The following is a 17,772-nucleotide window of genomic DNA, read 5'->3' on the forward strand; positions in this document are numbered from 1 at the left end:
AACTCACTTTGTAGACCAGGCTGGCCTCGAACTCAGAAATCCGCCTGCCTCTGCCTCCCAAGTGCTGGGATTAAAGGCGTGCGCCACCACGCTCGGTGCTTTTTTCCTCTTAAGGTTTGTGTTTGCTTGAAGGTAGTAAAAACCAGAGCTTCACAAGTACCTCACTTAGCTGCTTCCTGAATCCTTAACCTACAAAACAGTGCTTTAAAACCAGTCCTCTGCCGCACTCTCCCTGGGCTCTGTCCCAGTGGCTGGGGTACAGAGCATAGGGCACCCGCTGCCCAGGGATGGGGATGTCCAGTCCCTTTCCACAGTGCTGAGATGGAGCTGGGCTTGAGTCTGCACCTGGATCTTCCTATGACTTCTCATAGTCCCATGAACAATGACCGAGGAGACAAACCATGCAGAAAACAGTCTTTTAAAAAACCCTCATGATTTGAACGTTTATCTTTTTATTAGGATTTTTAAAATTAATGGCTTCAAGTCAAATTAAACTGCTTGTGAGTTTTTGTATACCCAATTGTAACTTGTTTCCTGTGTCTTTGTGATTAGGATTAGAGATAAGATCTTGCATTCTGTAAAATCATGTTTCCCTTATCTTTGTTGTATTCAACCCATTTAATAGGACAATTTGTGGTTACCTTTTTATCCTCCTACATCATGATAGCAGCAGGTAGTCCGTGAAGGACATGGGCCAGGTTGCCGGGTTTTCCTATGATTATGGAGACAGTAGTCAATGTATATCTGATGCATCTTGTCCAGTGACAGAAAAATACATTATCAAGTAGGAAAGGAAGAGGAAGTTTAATGACCATGCCTTTAATCCCAGCACTTGGGAGGCAGAGGCAGGCGGATTTCTGAGTTCGAGGCCAGCCTGGTCTACAAAGTGAGTTCCAGGACAGCCAAGATACGGAGAAACCCTATCTCGAAAAAACAACAACAAAAAAAGTGTTTCTGAGTCTATGTTGAGATAGATAAATTATAGAAAGAAATTACATAAATCTGATTCATTTCTTTTTACTCCTGTGTGGTTAAATCTGATTCTGTTATTCTTTTTATTTCTGGGTGATTATAACTAAGGTGGAGAATGTTACATTCCCTGAGTGAACTTGAGGAGCCAAAGAAAGGAAGAAGTTGTTCTTTCCTCTCTTGAGTAATTTGTCCAAGTTCTACAAATTCAGGGTCAAGTGTGGTCACAGGGGCTAACCACCCAACCGTGTAAGGTGGAGTTGACTTGACTCAGGAACTTCTCTGGTCGAGGAGTCACTGTTGTGTGGCGCCGAGCTGTACGTGAGTAGTGAAGTTACCTCTTGCTCCTGGCAGATGAGCGGTCTCCTGCTGCACAGTATGTGGACCTGCTGCTGAACCCGGAACGGTACACTGGCTACAAGGGCTCCTCAGCGTGGAGGGTATGGAACAGCATCTATGAAGAAAACTGCTTCAAGTAATTGAGGGCCGGAGGGGGAGAGGCGGGTCTTGTTTCTGTTGGAAAAGGTACCCACACGTACGTTAAGCCATTTTTACAGCTGAGTTTTGTGCTCTTTTTCAGGCCTCGATCTGTTTATCGTCCTTTAAATCCTTTGGCGCCCAGCAGAGGTGGGTTTTCCATACATTCCGTGCTTTTTCAAATTGAAGAAAAACAAAGTGACAATTTTATATTTGGCTTAATTTTAGTGATCAAGGCAAGCACGAGTGGATAGGCTTGGATGTCTTCTGGAGTTCTGCGATAGGTCCTGAAGTAGGAGCTTGGCGTAGGGTAGATGAGAAGATCTGAGTGATCTATGCATACCCTAGATTTCTTGAGAAATTCAAGCTCTAGAGGCCAGGTCCTGCCGTACAGCAGTAAATTAAGAAGCCAGAGAGGACCCTGTCCCCATGTTTTTAAACACTAGCTCAATGACTTGCAGCCTTCATAATGCTGGAGCCTTTTAATAGAGTTTCTCATGTTGTGGTGACCCCAACCATAAAAGTGTCTTTGTTGCTACATCATACCTGTAAATTTGCCACGGTTATAAATTAATAGTGTAAATATCTGTACTTTCTGATGGTCTTAGGTGATACCAGTGAAAGGTCATTCAACCCCAAAGAGCTCCTGACCCACAGGCTGGGAAACAGTATCCTAGTTGGTTATGTGCAGCCAAGGTGGCGAGTCAGGGGCTCATCACAGCTTCTCCACAGTGCACACAGGTTACCTGGGATCCAGGTGAGCACCCAGCACCCGAGCTGTGCCGCACCAGAGCTCTATCTAACACGCTCTTGTGCTGCCTGAGGTACCGCCCTGTGGCCCATGCTCCGTAGAGAGAGGGTGATGAGAATGCAGGAGGTCTACCTGCCCTCCTACTGCTCCAGCCCCTGCACTGCTCCACAAAGTGGCCAGTTAGCAGCTGGCCACTGTGTGTTTCTGTGGTTAATGTGAGCCTGAATTATAGTTTTGCGTTTTAAGTTTAGTTGATGTAAAAGTGGTGGCGGTGCCATCTGCCATTGTCATCATATAAAAACTTTCATGTTTAGGCAGAACTCTTGGCCTACAGCATGTGACACTGAGGTTGTAGTGCCCAGGCACACCTCTAAAAACATCTCTTTTAGGTACATAGTAGCTACTGTGCTGTTCAGATGATGTAGCATGTTGTAGTTAGTGGGGACATCGTCATCCTCTTATCTATGAGTAGCAAATACCTAAGACTGACCCTGTAGCTGACCTACCAGTCCAGAGTTCAGGTCAGGACTGAGACAAGAAGTGGAAATTCCTATGAAGATTTGTACCTTCTGGCCTGGGACCCAAATAGATGTGGGATAATTGAACATAGGCATTGCTTTTAGATGCTGGCTCTATCTAGGCAAAATGCTATTCTCCAAGCTCATTCTGAAACTGCCTGGTAAGTTGGGATTATGAACAGAGTGATCATAATTTATTTTTTTGTGTGTCTTTTGCTGCTTTTACATCATTACTTTGGTTTCTCAACTTCAATGTCTTAATTACACAAAATGTTAGAAAAATCGAGACACTGTAGAAGCTATCTAAAGGACAGGACATCCCTCCCTCTTCTGTTCCTTAAGGAAGGCATTTCTCCAGACCTTTCCTGTGGCTACTTTGTTTCAAAGTAGAAAATACAATGTATTTTTATACAAAAGATGCCAGATACAAAGAAACACTTTGTTTCCATTTACCATAAATTAGACAAGAAAGTGCTGGACAGAAGAAGAGGGGAAAGAAATCAACAAAGAAAAGATGGAAGAAAAAAGCTGGGACAGACTTTTAAAGACAGGCCTAGGCAGTGAGAGTAGGCACAGTCCTGCTGATGCTAAGGATGCCTGCGGCTGGCTGATGTCATTGGCGGGTTGGAGGGCTCTGCCTGCTCAGGATAAAGTTTCGTCCACTTTATTCCTGAAGCAGTGTCATCTCTAGGCCTGTGTTTTTCCAAAAGGTTTTAAGCAACAGAACCTTTTCCTGAGAAATAAACTGTGCTCTCAGACTCTGTCAGACAAAGGCAACAGGCAGAACAACAGTGAAGCCAGCTCAGCCTTGAGGCCACTCCCTCCCCAGGACGATGTCCTTGCTCTCGGTCAGGCCATTTGGACAAAAGAATCATCTAGAAGAACATCTAGCTTGGCAGCTGTGCTGTCCACAGAGGTGGTGGGTAGGGACTGAAGGATATTTTCTCTATCTGATAAGTACTGAATTTAGCTGCCTCTGGCCATCTCGGTTGCTTCCTGTCTTTTAATGTGCTGAAGATGGAACGCCCAGGCCTTGTGCACATTAACATTTTAGCATAACTACACTCCAGCTCCCCAGAGTCTCCCTGAGCTGCCATCTGAGCCTAAAACTCGGACAGGCAGGCCTTGAATTCGGTGAAGGTCCTGCCTTCAGCCTCCCTAGTATCTGGGATTATGGACCTGTGTTACCACACCCAGGTCCTTCTCCCTTCTCAGTTTCTTTCTCCTCTCCCCGCCTCCTCCATCTGTTTTCTTTTGTAGAATGTGAAAATCTTGTACGCTTAGGCCTATGTTTTTGTTAAGAACCTTATTTGCAGGATGCTTGCAATAGTAATCAGAGTTTAACAGTGAGGATTAGTGTTGCATTAATTAGCAGGGCTGGAATCTGAGGTGGGTAAGACATTTTATAATGTCTTTCTCTTTTCTCTTTTAGGGGAAGATGATGGTGAGTTGAAACTCTTGTGTTTACTTCAACCATGGAAGAAGTATTTTTCCTATTAAATATTTGGTGTTTTTCTTTTTCTTTCTTTCTTTCTTTCTTTCTTTCTTACTTTCTTTCTTTCTTTCTTTCTTGTTTTAAAGCAGATGGCTTAGTCTGTTTTTTCAGAAGCGAATGGTGATTGGTAATAAATAAGATTTTCTTAATATAAAGTTGTTTTTTGTTTAAAAAAAAAGGCATGAGACCATTTAACCTAAATGTTTAGTTTATAAAGTAGGTCCATTTTCCAAGTTTCCCATTTTCTGTTAATGAAATCTTGAATGTTGGTGATAAAGACTCTTGCTGCCAAGCTTGCTGGCCCAAGTTTGATCTTGAGGACCCAGATGATGGAAGAAGAGAGTTGATTCCCTTTAATTGTCCTGTGACTTCCACACATTTGATAGGCATGCAAGCACCTCTCCTCCCACCCACATACACAATGGATAGCATTATTATTTTTTTAATCTACATGAAGATTCTGAGAAGATGTAACAAAGTTACTTTTATCAGATAATTTGTGACTTCTTTATTTTCTTATTGACTTTGAAAGTTACATTTTCAGTTTTCAATAATGTGCTTAATTTTATAAAGACTCTATTTTCCAGCATTTGGCTATGAAACAGCCAGACAGTTATTCCAGTCGGTTTCTCCTTACCTGTGTTCAGTGGCCGCATACAGACTGAGGATGTATAAACTTGCACAAGTCCCCTCTGTGAGCTAAGGGCACACAAACTCAATGCACAACCAACGCCACAGACACACAGCCCCACCAGCAGGTGTAATTCAGTAAGGGCAAAACAAAGCACCCTCGTGCATGAGATGATGATGAGAAAAGTTTCCTGGATGAAGTGGTCTTTAGGATGAATTCTGAATTAAAGGAGCAAGGATAGATGAGTAGAATTAGCTAGTGCAGGCTTGCTGGAATAGCAGAAGCCTAGAAACTGAGCAGAAGTCTATCCTAAGTGGGAAGGACTGAACTCGTCTAAAGGAATTGATTAAGAGGCCACATGGACACTTTTAGGAGCTGTCAGTTGAGGAAGTGTGATAGTAACAACCCTTAGCCAGTGTAGGAGGAGCAGATGGCTGCAGAAAGCTGCCGGTGGTGTTTTGGGGTGAGGTGCTGTGGCACTCAGGATGCAGAAGAACTCTCAAGGTTCATCCCAGAAGACTGGGCAGTACCTCTGTGGGCCGAGGATTCTGTCATTCTCCCAGAAAGTGCAACAGCACTTCCCTTTCTTTCCCTCCCCAACTCCAAAGAACATTATCGAGCCAGGAGCAATCTCTCTTAATGACAAAAGTATGTCCATTTTCCAGCAGTGTTTTGAAGTGTCTGTCCTGGGGAGTGGCTAAACAAGACCAGTGCTGTATCAGTTTGCCTGTATACTTTGCTTCCTTTTGCGGCAAAGGCACTTAAAATCTCTGACCGGTTTATAAGGACACAAGGCACTGTTGCTAACTCTGTCTTCATGCTGTGTAGTAGAGTGTACTGCTACTGCAGATGTGTTCCTTACCACTGTCCTCTCAGGTCCCACACTCAGGAGTCACAGTCACTCTAAGCATTACACTGAAAATTATCCTTTGAAATTTAGTCTTAGATAATTGAGGAACACACCTTCCTTTATTGGCTTAAGAAAAATTGAGTAATTATAATTTAATTTTTATCTTCGTGGTTTACGGGTATAATTAAATACTATGCTTGTTACCTCACAGATTTGTTTGTACCTATGCTTTTGATTTTAAACCTTCAGTGAATAAGATAAATTTTAGTATTTACACTGCATTGTCATATATTTTAACAATCAAAACATCTATAAGAAAACTATTGAAATTATCAGTGGGTTTTTCTAGATACATATGCCCATTTTACTATTTAGTCTAAAGAAGTAGACATTTCTAGAGGTAGTCCTCAAATGATCTGATTTATTGTTTATATATGAATATTTAAAATATTTTAATCAAATTTTTGTTTTTTTAAGGAGAATCATTCTATACGTGGCTAGAAGGTAAACTTTTTTTCCTTTTTTTATTAGATATTTTCTTCATTTACATTTCAAATGCTACCACCAATGCCCTCTATACCCTCCCCTCCCCACCCTGCTCCCCAACCTACCCACTCCTACTTCCTGGTCCTGGCATTCCCCTGTACTGGGGCATATGATCTTCGCAATACCAAGGGCCTCTCCTCCCATTGATGGCTGGCTAGGCCATCCTCTGCTACATATGCAACTAGAGACACAGCTCTGGGCTTGGGGGGGGGGGGGGGGGCGGGTACTGGTTAGTTCATATTGTTCCTCCTATACGGTTGCAGACCCCTTTAGCTCCTTGGGTACTTTCTCTAGCTCCTTCATTAAGGGCTTTGTGCTCCATCCAATAGATGACTGTGAGCATCCACTTCTGTATTTGCCAGACATTGGCATAGACTCACAAGAGAGAGCTATGTCAGGGTCCTGTCAGCAAAATCTTTCTGGCATATGCAATAGTGTCTGGGTTTGGTGGTTTTATATGGGATGGATCCCCGGGTGGGGCAGTCTCTAGATGGTCCTTCCTTCCATCTCAGCTCTGAACTTTGTCTCTGTAACTCCTTCCATGGTATTTTGTTCCCCATTCTAAGAAGGAATGACGTATCCACACTTTGGTCTTCCTTCTTCTTGAGTTTCATGTGTTTTGCAAATTGTATCTTGGATATTCTAAGTTTCTGGGCTAATATCCGCTTATCAGTGAGTGCATATCATGTGTGTTCTTTTGTGATTGGGTTACCCCACTCAGGATGAAGGTAAACTTTATATCTGTGGTTGATTATCTATACAGCTGATACTTAAATTTTGAAAGAAAATACCACTGTTTCATTTGTTATATTTTGTGATAAAATTATGTGAACATCTTGAGGCTACTGGGGAACCAGAAATCAGTACCAGATGAATGAATACACAGGCTGAAGGGCCTAAGGTATTCCTGAGTGACTCCTTAGGCTTAGCTGTCTTATCCACAGTTTACTAGTAACTAGCAAACATGCCTACTTTTTAAAATGGAGTTGTACTACTACCTACACTGTTGGTAGGGATGACACCAGGAAGAGTTCTTGAAAACAGCCAAGTGACAGTCAAAGGCAGAACACTTCTGTGGCAGTAATAAATCTAGCCCTCTTATAAGAGACATGTTTACATATATTCAGTGTTTCCCAAACCCATTGTTGAAAAATAATTTGAGTGCCATTAAACTCCCTAAATTGGGTAGTCTAGTTTGCTATGTATCATTAGAATTAGAAGTTGGTGGAATTGGCTTTGTAGGTTGGTTGTCTTTTGTGTGTTATTTCAGAGCAAGAGGTGTGAAAGCTTTTGCCTGCTCTTGTAGACAAAAGCCCAACCTTTTTGGCACCAAGCTGGGCCAGAAGGGCTGCAGCATTTCCTGCCAGTGTTGTGTGTCTGTGTGGTGCAGTCAGTTGACATGTCTTTGATGTCAGTATTTTGCTTGAGATCACCCAGGTCACAGAATTTGTTTTTTTTTGCTCCACCTTCCTTACTATGCCTGCTCAACTCCAGCTTATGAGCTCTGTGCGCTTTGCAGATAGGAACTCTTCTTAGTTTCCCAGGCCATGGCTTTTAGGCCTGTGAATTTTCATGAACTTGGCTTTACTTGCTGTTCCTTCTCTGGACTTGGGCCATTTTGTAAGACAGAAGCAGTGCTTATACAGGTAGGTTGGAAGAAATAGAAACTGAACCTCAAATGTGACCGATTGCTTGATTATGTATTGAAGGAAAATTTTCTTGAAGTTAGTAATATTTTAGCAAATCTTTTTATTTGTAGTCCTTGTTATAAACATTTTAAATTGACATGCTTTTTGGAGAAAGCTACAAAGTAAAATTTAATCTCTTATATTTTGGTCTCTATAACACTTTGAATTAGCGAATGAGATCTCAAAAGAATTGTTTTTCCTAGTTTGAGAGCCATCTGTGGTAAGGAGTAAACTACTGGTCTGAGAGCCCTTGATAAGATCCAACAATAAGCCACATAGATGCTCTTATGGTAAAATTCTCCAGCACATAAATGAGACCGTGCCCCAGTGTTTACATTTTCCCAGTACAAAGGATGTTAAAAGCAAACAAAGCCCGTTGGTGGTAAAGAAAAACTTCATCTCAGGATCCTTAAATACTAGTTGCATTTGCAAAGGGCCTGAGTTTGGTTCCTATCACCCATATAGCAGCTCACAAACATCTGTAACTCTAGGTCCCTGGGATCCTACACCCTCTTCTGACCTCAGCAAGAATCACGCAAATAGTACTCATATATACATGCAAACAAACATACACGTAAAGTAAATCATAATTTAAATTTATTGTTCTTCATTTTCATTTAGTTTTAAATTTTCTATAAAGAATATTCATTCAAAAGTTTCTTTTCTTCATGTGGTGTGAATTATCATGTTAGCCTTGGGGTTGTATTTATTTATTTATTTATTTATTTATTTATTTATTTTTACGTTAGTGTTGGGAGTTGAGCTCAGGGTTGTGTGCATGCTAAGCATATTCTTGGCGACTGAGCCTCACTCCAGGCCTATCTTAGCCATTTTCAAGTTTACTATTTGGTATCACAAAGTGCACTTATAATGTATATTACTATAAAAGAAAATCTTATGAAGTAGCAGCAGAAGGGAAGGATTGTGGGATTATGTGGGAATTTGCCATAAATTTTGAGCAGAAGCCTGTGTGCGTTAAGGAAGCTACGTGTAGTGACTTTGTATCACATCCATGAATTCTATATGGTGAGGCTTGTATTATATATAGTCTATTTTTTTTAAGTGTTAAAATTCTGGGAGTCTGTTTTCTAGGTTTTATTTCTCTGTGAGTAGAGTAAAATGTCAATAGAGGGAATTAGCCCATCCCATAGCAAGAGCCCATAAAGGCCCTTCTTTTTCCACCACAAAGTAGATTCAAAGAACACAGAGGGAAGGTATAAGACGACATTGCTTGCTAAGGCAAAGCAATGACTTCATCCTGGTAATTGTGTAAACTACAACCTGTGCAACTGTGTTCTGGTAGCCTAGGAACTACACAGCTGCATCCAGTGTTTGGGCCACCTTCAGGGGCCAGGCCTTTCTGTCTTGTTCTGTTAAGTTTTCATTGTATTCAGTTAGGTCTATTCTGAAACAATCTTAGAGTTTTCTAGTCAAAACATCTTCGTCTAATTGCCTATACAGTTATCTCCTGGTTTGTTTTTATTATCTGTGTTAGTTACTTTTATGTCAAGGGACCAACATAGCTGACAAAGATTTTATATACAGAGCAATTTATGCTGCTCAGAGTTTGAGAGGGTTCACTCCATGGCGACTTAGTCCTGAGCCTGTGAGCAGACCATGACAGAGAGAATGTGTGGCAGAGGACACTGTACTGAAGACAGGAGCAGAGTCACAGGAAGCAGATGTGTATACCTTTGCCCTGTCCCCTACCCCCTGCTGTATTTCCTCTAGCTAGGCCCCAACGAGCATCCAAGACCTAAGCCCGCAGGGACACTGTACATTTCAGCCATAATAGTGTCCTTGAATATTAACCTGAAACCCATGTACTGTTTTTGATTTGATATTTTTTATCTAATGGATACGGGTTCTTTTTTTCCTGTTTTTCTGAATAGGTTTGTGTCTTGAGAAAAGAGTCTTCTATAAGCTTATATCAGGACTTCATGCCAGCATCAATTTACATCTGTGTGCAAACTACCTTCTGGAAGGTAATCAGATTTTATAAATGGAGACCTTTTACTTTCTAGATATCATAAAAAGTGTTGGAAAGTAAAACACATTCTGCAGAGCAAAACCAAAAACTTGTCATGCTAAACAATAATGTATTGCTTTTTCTTTCCAGAAACCTGGGGTAAACCTAGTTGGGGACCTAACATCAAGGAATTTAAACGGCGCTTCGACCCTGTGGAAACAAAGGGGGAAGGTCCAAGAAGGCTAAAAAATCTGTACTTTTTATACTTGATAGAGCTTCGTGCTTTGTCAAAGGTGGCCCCTTACTTTGAGCGCTCGATTGTTGATCTTTATACTGGCAACTTGGAAGATGATGCTGACACCAAGACCCTTCTGCTCAGCATCTTTCAGGATACAAAGTAAGTCCCAGAGACTGAGTCACCAACCAAAGAGCATGCATGGGCTGGTTCACACCCAGCCCATGTGTAGCAGAGGACTGCCTCCTCTGGCCTCAGTGGGAGGAGATACACCTAATCCTGTTAAGACTTGTTTTCAGGGAGCAGGGATGGAGTGGGGAGTGGGGTACTCTTCTCAGAGGTGAAGGGGAGGGGAGATGGCGGGTAAGAACTCTGTGGGGGGGGGACCAGGAGGAGGGGCAGCATTTGGGTTTAAATGAATAAAATAATTAATAATAAGAAAACGATAGTGTAGTTTTATAAATTACAAAGTCATATGTAGTTTTCCCTATTAATGTATATAGGAACTGTTACCCCCTACATTATAAATAATAACAGATTTTATATATTTGTATATTTGCTGCAAAACTCTTAAGGCCAGTACTTGGGTTCTTCATTGGTAACTTACTAATAGTCTTGTCATTTCATCAGGTCCTTTCCTATGCACTTCGATGAGAAATCCATGTTTGCAGGTGACAAAAAGGGGGCCAAGTCATTAAAGGTAATTGAGGGTAGCATGGGAACCACATCTTAGTTCATCTACACCTCAGTTGTCCTACATCATAATGCTAGTTAACTTAGATTTTGGTATAAATTGAGGTCATTGTTGTTTGAGAACCAGTGACACAGTGGCATTATGGATTTACAACGGCATCTATTCTAGGGCCAGTGCTCTAAATTAGGTTTCACTTTAGTAACTTTTTCTGTTGCTGTGAGAAAACACCCTGACACAGGAGATTTTAGAAGCTGCTCAATGTAAGCAACAGTTCACTCTTCCAAGTACAGGCCTCTCACTGTTAGCTTTCCAGCTCTTCATTAAAGCGCCTTCTCAGTAAAATGTGTTGAAATAATGTACAACATGAACCTTCGCCTCTACTATGCCTGTCGTTTAATGTACTACGTTGTACTACACAAATTCAGATCGTTTTAACTACTGAAAAGCAACAGTCACTTGTAAACAAACCTTAAAATTTTATTTTATATGTGTAATTCGACCAAATGTATCTTAATTTCAAAGGTCTAATTCAGATATTTTTTGCACACCAGGAAGAATTCCGGTTACATTTCAAGAATATCTCCCGAATCATGGACTGTGTTGGGTGCGATAAGTGCAGATTGTGGGGGAAATTGCAGGTGTGTGATCTTTCCTTTTCTTTCTTTTTTCTTTTTTTCTTCTTTTGGTGGTGGTGGTGGTGGGGCATTCTCTGTGTAGCCCTGGCTGTCCTGGAACTCACTCTGTAGACCAGGCTGGCCCTGAACTCAGAAATCTGCCTGCCTCTGGAATGCTGGGATTAAAGGCGAGCACTGCCGCCGGCGCTGGGCTCTCACTTTTTCTTACAAAGATGATGATGATTACACCCCCAGTGCTATGTAAGAAGTAGCGCTTTTGAGATTACAAGTCAAATACTGTGGCTCTGATGATAAAAACGGGCATTTTAGTAATCTGGAACAGAATCATGTTCAACAAGCACCAGGTTGCTCAGGTTCAGAGAAGTGTTGTGCTTATGTGTATGTGATCTGTGAGGGTGTAAATACTGCTTCCAGAATGGTCCAGCACTGTGTTGTAAAGCTCCCTTCATGGATTTTAAAAAGAGAATGTCTTTGTTTTCATTTAGGGTCTGTGTGTGTCCACAGAGGCAGTGGAGGGTGTCAGATTTCCTGGGGCAAGAGTTACAGGTGGTTATGAGCCACTGGATGAAGAGCTGTGGCATTCCCAGCTGCTGGCTGTCTCTCTAGTTCCCTCATACGGGTTTCAGTGTCCTCCCTGAGTAATTTTTCATAGTAGCTATTGTGTAAAGTTAACTATAAATTTGTGACTATTTTCTACAGACTCAGGGTTTAGGAACTGCCTTGAAGATACTATTCTCTGAAAAGGAAATCCAAAAACTTCCGGAGAACAGCCCGTCTAAAGGCTTCCAGCTCACTCGGCAGGAAATAGTTGCTCTTTTAAATGCTTTTGGAAGGTAAGCTGCGACCTGATTCCCTTCAGGTTTCAACATACTGCAAAGATTATCTTTCCCCCAAAGGTATGCCTTGGTTTGGTTTGCTGACGGATAAATGCTGGCTGTGGTGGCACACACTCATAACCCCAGCATTGAGAAGCTGAGGCAGACAGACCATGAGTTCAAGGTTAGCATGACCTATGTAGTAAGGACCTTGTCTCAAACAAACACCTTAAATCCATTGTTCAGTGTGGCCTCCAGGCTGACAGGCAAGTTCTCCATCAGTCCCAGGAAGAGCTGATAGCTTGCAGCTCTAGTACTTTTCAATTAGCTTTCTTGATTTCATGAGGGAAATAGCCTCCTAGTATATGTATGTATGTATGTGATATATATGTATCACATATACATAATTATCAGAAATGTTTTTTAAGTAATTTGAATTTATCTACAGAAATATATGCAGTGTTGGTATATAAAGCAGAAGGGAAAGAATCATAGAAAATAATATTCTGTGTTGTAACAGCAGAGCAAAATAAGTCAAGTCACAGGGGAAAGTTTGTTTAAAATTGGACCAAATGACAGAGATTATTATGTATGTTTTATGAGTGTGATTTTTTAAGTTCAAAGAAGACCAATCACACGAAGATAACTTAGATATGACCCAGCTTAATGCCAAAGCTGTCACCTAGTTCCTTCTTGTGCTTAGTTTTGTCTAGGCAGGGTTTTGTTCTAGTGGAACCTGACCACTTCAGTGACCCTACCTCAAGCCCTAGGGTGAACTGACTGCTAGCCCAGCTCTTGTCTGAATTTAAAGATGTCCTTGCTAACTGAGATACCACAAGGAAGATAGGATCCTGATTAAATTTTTATATTTCAGGAAATATCCGTTTATGCATTTTTTGAGGTCTGAAAAAAATAATGAGAGGCGAAGTGAAACGTAGATTATTTGAAATGAAAAAGATGTTAAATAAGCAGTTTAAGCACAAACAAAATTAAATTGAGAAAGGAAAATTTTAATGGAATATTTCATTAAAATGCCATCGGCTTTCATAAACGCTTCCTTCTAGCTTTAGCCCTGTGTCTAGAGCCCATTCTCCCTCCAAGGGGCGCTGGACAGGAAGCAAGTCCTAGAGTCCTGGGATCCTGGCCTGCTACTTGCCAGCAGTTCAGCTCAGCAAACCTTGGCTCCACGCCCAGAACCCATTGAGACCTGGAGGATCCTGAAAAAACACTTGATTTGATCCTAATTTTAGCTAAAAATGTAAAAGCTAAGTTGTTGCTAACTTTTGTTATGTTCTTTACGTTTGTTTAAGTATGTACACTGACAGGTGGACACTATCGCTGGGCTGTAGAAGGAATACTGGGTTCGTTAGGTTAACCTGGAGTTCATAAGAGAAAGGAACTTGTAGGTTCCCATTCTTCCCATCCCAGGGTTTGATTTCTGTGTTTGAGCTCTTTATCCATTGAGCCAGTAATTACTTGTACAATGCCGTAAGTATGGACGGGTACTGGGAGTGGGAGGGACGGTGTAGACGGTGGCACTGTGTCCATAGCTCATCTTTAGTCTTTTTGTGGTTGTTTCGTTTTTCAAGACAATGTTTCTCTGTGTAGCCCTGGCAAGTCCTGTAACTTACTTTGTTGACCAGGCTGGCCCCAAACTCAAGAGATCTGTCTGCTTCTGCCTCCTTAGTGCTGTAGTCAAAGGTGTGTGTGTACCACCACACCTGCCTCTCATGGGTGGTCTCAGTATGAAGACAGATTGGCCTCTTTTGCCCTTTTAAGCAATCCCAGAGGTCCACAGCTCCATGACTTGTCAGCTTTGGGAGGAGTCACAGCATTTCTCTTTTAAATGGAATTGTCAGCGCTCAGTGTTTTGGTTCTTTTAGATTCTTTGCTTCCAGGAAGCAGTATTGGCTATCTGAAGTCTGTGTACAGCATGCTCTCTGTATGTTCTAATAATGCACTTGTTTTCCTCCTATAGACTTTCTACAAGCATAAGAGAATTACAGAACTTTAAAGCCTTGTTGCAGCACAGGAGGTAATGAAGACTTTTCTATGTCTTCATAGACATAGCGGACTGTATGAAGCCTTTTAGCCTTGGACACTGAGCAAAGAGACTACGTGTCTAAGACTTCAAGAATTCTGAACTCTTTAAGAGAAAATTCAAATGTCCACTTGAATATTTATGATCCTTAATAGAGTATCAATTAGAGATATTTATAAATGAAGTATATCCTTTAAAATTGTAAGTTATACGAATGCCATGTTTGTTTCACATTCTGTTTTTATTGTATTACCCTGCATTCCTAGTTGTCAAACTTTAAATGACCGTGTCTATCCTGAGAAGACTATTCAGTCTGTTGTAGAAAAAAGCCAGGGAACCAGTGCTGCCCAGAGCTGGTCCCAGTGACAGAAATCTACAAATGGTGTAGTTAGTGTTTTAGACTTGCCTAACACTGTGTGTCATCCTCTGTAATTCAGGGCTGTCACTATAATGAATAGGCCTTTCGGTGACTAGTGAGAGGCTCTGGATGACTTCCAGGACTCCAACCCTGTTAAGCTGTTTAGTCGCTGTTGCTGCTGTGGTTTTGGCCTGAAGGGACCTGCCTTGGGGACGGTGGCTAAGTGCCCTCCCATGCTCACTTGGCCTGTGTACCCCGGGCTGGCTCAAGAGTGGAGCATCCTTTATCTAAAGCCTACAGCTCCCCTTCTGGCTTTTCTCTTTGTTCCTCTTGTAATTATAGACATTTTCAGTTATTTTATGAAAAGCCCTATTTATTGAATGGATTTTTTTCTTCACAAAATTTGAATGGGATCCTCTGGGTTTATAATGCTAATTGGATTACACACAAAGTTTGCTGTTTTGAAGGAAGCATTTTCAGTATTTGGTTTTGAACACAATCTATGCAATCCTCTACCTCTTCTGTGCAACTGTCTGGTGAGCTGCTTCAGCATGGCTGTCCCTTCCTCCCTGTCTCTCCCTCCATCTTCAGTTTATCCCGGATCAGCCATCCTCAGTGACTCAAGACAGTGGAGGACTTGAAGGCCCTAAACTGTCATTTTCTAAACCTGGGATTTAAAATCTTTAAATATTTTCAATCTTGGTTCTTTTAAAGGTGGCCGTGTATAATGGGATTACTTGAAAGGTTTTTATCTATGCGAGTCCAAAATCTCGCTTCTCCTTAGAGTCTGTCTTTCTGAAGTAAACAGTAAGTGCTCTTAAATCCACATCCTATCTGCCAAAGTCTTTACCGTGTTCCTTGTGACTTTGTGGTGTAGGCCAGATTATTAAGTTGGCTCACTCCCCTCTGAATGCCTAGTCTTCCATGACAGAGGTGGGATGAGACCTGAGGCCGCTATGGTTATTTCTGCTCATTTCTAATCTTTATAAACTTAACATTTTGTTGATAGTGGTGAATTTTTGTCGGTTGATTACTCTTTTTAAGCTGGCTTGAAGTTTTCTTTTTTTCTTTGCTTTTTATTTTTTAAAGAGTTGCAAGTATTGCCATGTGATGGGAATGGGCCACTCTAAGACAAAAAGCCCACCAAGTGAATGCCAGTGACCTTGCCCTGTACACCAGTGGGTTCTGTAGTGCCCATTTAGAATGTAAGGAATGGTGGAAATTTTGCACTTTGTCTATTTTTATTTTAAATGTGGAGATTGTTTGGAAATGTCACATCACTACTGCAGTTAGATGCTATTATTATTTAAACTATTTGCTTAAGGGGGGAAAAAACTTTCCACTTGCTGAATTTTTCTTAACTATGATTTGTTCCAAGCTTAGGACACACAGTAGTACAGAATGTTTTCTAGGAAGTTGAAAGAAATGGTTGTTAGAATGTCCTCAAGGTTGTAATGAATTCCGTCAATAAGGGAAGTATTCTGAAGTTGGTATTCATTGGATTAACTTTTACATACGTTATGGTGTGTTGGTGTGTGCATAGCATCATCACCATGACATCTGAGGACTGTGGAGACTGTGGGACTGTTTGGTGACCCTGATGGTGAATCTGTAGGAGGCTGTCTGCCGGTTCTGTCACCGGTGCTTGGGGGAGCACTGCTTACATTGGGAGATTGCTTGTTGGCCAAGTGACAAAACACTGCTGTTTGTCTGTGTCTCATCACCTGCTGTGAAAACCTAGCACTTGGCAGCAAGCCTGACTGGAACAATAGTACCTGGTGCCATAACGATGTGAAGAGGAAGTATTTTCATCGGTGGCCTATGTTTTCCTTTAGTGGCATCCATGTTAGACAGATTTTACATACTAAAATGGTCAATGTTCAGTACTCCTCTTGTTTGAAACTTGCCAAGTCAGATGTTGGCCCCCTGTAAGATGTGTATGAAATGCTGTGCCACAGTGTGTAAGGAGGGACAACTGTGCTGGTCTTCCTCAGCACGACCTTCAGCTGGACACCTGAAAAGAGTTCCCAGCATGCTTCTCGGCAGTTGCAGACTGAAGTCCCTGCAGGAGCCATAGCTAGTCACCAAAAGGCTCAGACTACATAGATGCTGTCATGGAAACTCCTTGGTCCAAACCAAGGACATACATCCATGTGTCCTTTATTTGAAATAACATCTACAGGTGCAGCTTTTGAGTTTTCTGAGCAGAATTCCAAATAATTTGCTGTTGTAACCACCAGAGTCTGAACCGTGAATTAAAATACCTGTCTCTGCGATCTCTTGTCTGTTTCCCACCCTTCTCCACATCAAATGCTGCTTACGTGACTCTGATTATAACTCACGGTTCGCGGGGAAAATAGACTTACGCATAGTCTGAGGGGGCCGCCTNTGCTAAGGACTCTGCATGCAGCAGCATCCTAGGTGGTAAGGGCAGNTGTTTCCTAAAGCATGAAAACAGAGGAGGTCTGAGACTCGGCCAGAGCTTGCTATTCTATTCTAAACTCAAGGCGCGCAGAGCCTGAGTGGACCACCAGAGCCTGTACTAATAATGTGGACCTATTAACCATTCAATCAAAAGGTAGGAACAGTATTCTATGATTTGTATTGAGTCATAGGCATGAAAAAAATGCTTGTTTTATTTAACTTTCCAAATAAGTGGTACATTCACATGGTTAAAAAACACAGTATACACTAAAACCACAATGTCTTCCCAGCTTCCCATAGTGCACACACAGGCGCTCTGCCCCTGGCTTTTTGTATTTTCCATCCATACTCTCCTTTTTTTTTTTTTTTCTTTTTTTTTTTTTTTTAAAGCCAACATATATAAAACCTTATTTCTCTATTCGCTCTTATTTTACTTGGAGTAATATCACATACACACCATCTGCTTTTTATCACCTAACTATTGCAGTGGCCATGTGCCACCCGATAGCTTTTTCACTTTATTGGTTGTCTGGTATCCTTACTATGGCTATGCCAGTAGTTAGTTGAGTGGTTCCATTCGTGAGCATTTGAGTGGTTTCTAGACCTTGTCCACATATCATGTCACATTTGTATACGTACATTTCTAAGTTTTCAAAGGTGAAAGACCACACACACA

General features: G+C 41.5%; 1 protein-coding gene across 1 annotated transcript in view; it reads left to right on the forward strand.

Annotated features, from left to right (window-relative positions):
- The window catches only part of Ero1b (endoplasmic reticulum oxidoreductase 1 beta), a 41,354-nt gene extending 24,406 nt beyond the window's left edge, over window positions 1–16,948 (forward strand). Inside the window, exons 7-16 of the mRNA XM_021215542.2 lie at window positions 1,324–1,444; window positions 1,550–1,596; window positions 4,148–4,159; window positions 6,169–6,195; window positions 9,818–9,910; window positions 10,045–10,291; window positions 10,760–10,829; window positions 11,375–11,461; window positions 12,158–12,291; window positions 14,252–16,948. Coding sequence (XP_021071201.1) covers window positions 1,324–1,444; window positions 1,550–1,596; window positions 4,148–4,159; window positions 6,169–6,195; window positions 9,818–9,910; window positions 10,045–10,291; window positions 10,760–10,829; window positions 11,375–11,461; window positions 12,158–12,291; window positions 14,252–14,312 — 899 coding nt within the window. The 3' untranslated portion in view covers window positions 14,313–16,948. The remainder of the gene's footprint in view (window positions 1–1,323; window positions 1,445–1,549; window positions 1,597–4,147; window positions 4,160–6,168; window positions 6,196–9,817; window positions 9,911–10,044; window positions 10,292–10,759; window positions 10,830–11,374; window positions 11,462–12,157; window positions 12,292–14,251) is intronic.
- Window positions 16,949–17,772: the final 824 nt, after the last annotated feature.

The sequence above is a fragment of the Mus pahari genome, chromosome 16 (assembly GCF_900095145.1).
Source record: "Mus pahari chromosome 16, PAHARI_EIJ_v1.1, whole genome shotgun sequence".
Taxonomy (NCBI): domain Eukaryota; kingdom Metazoa; phylum Chordata; class Mammalia; order Rodentia; family Muridae; genus Mus; species Mus pahari.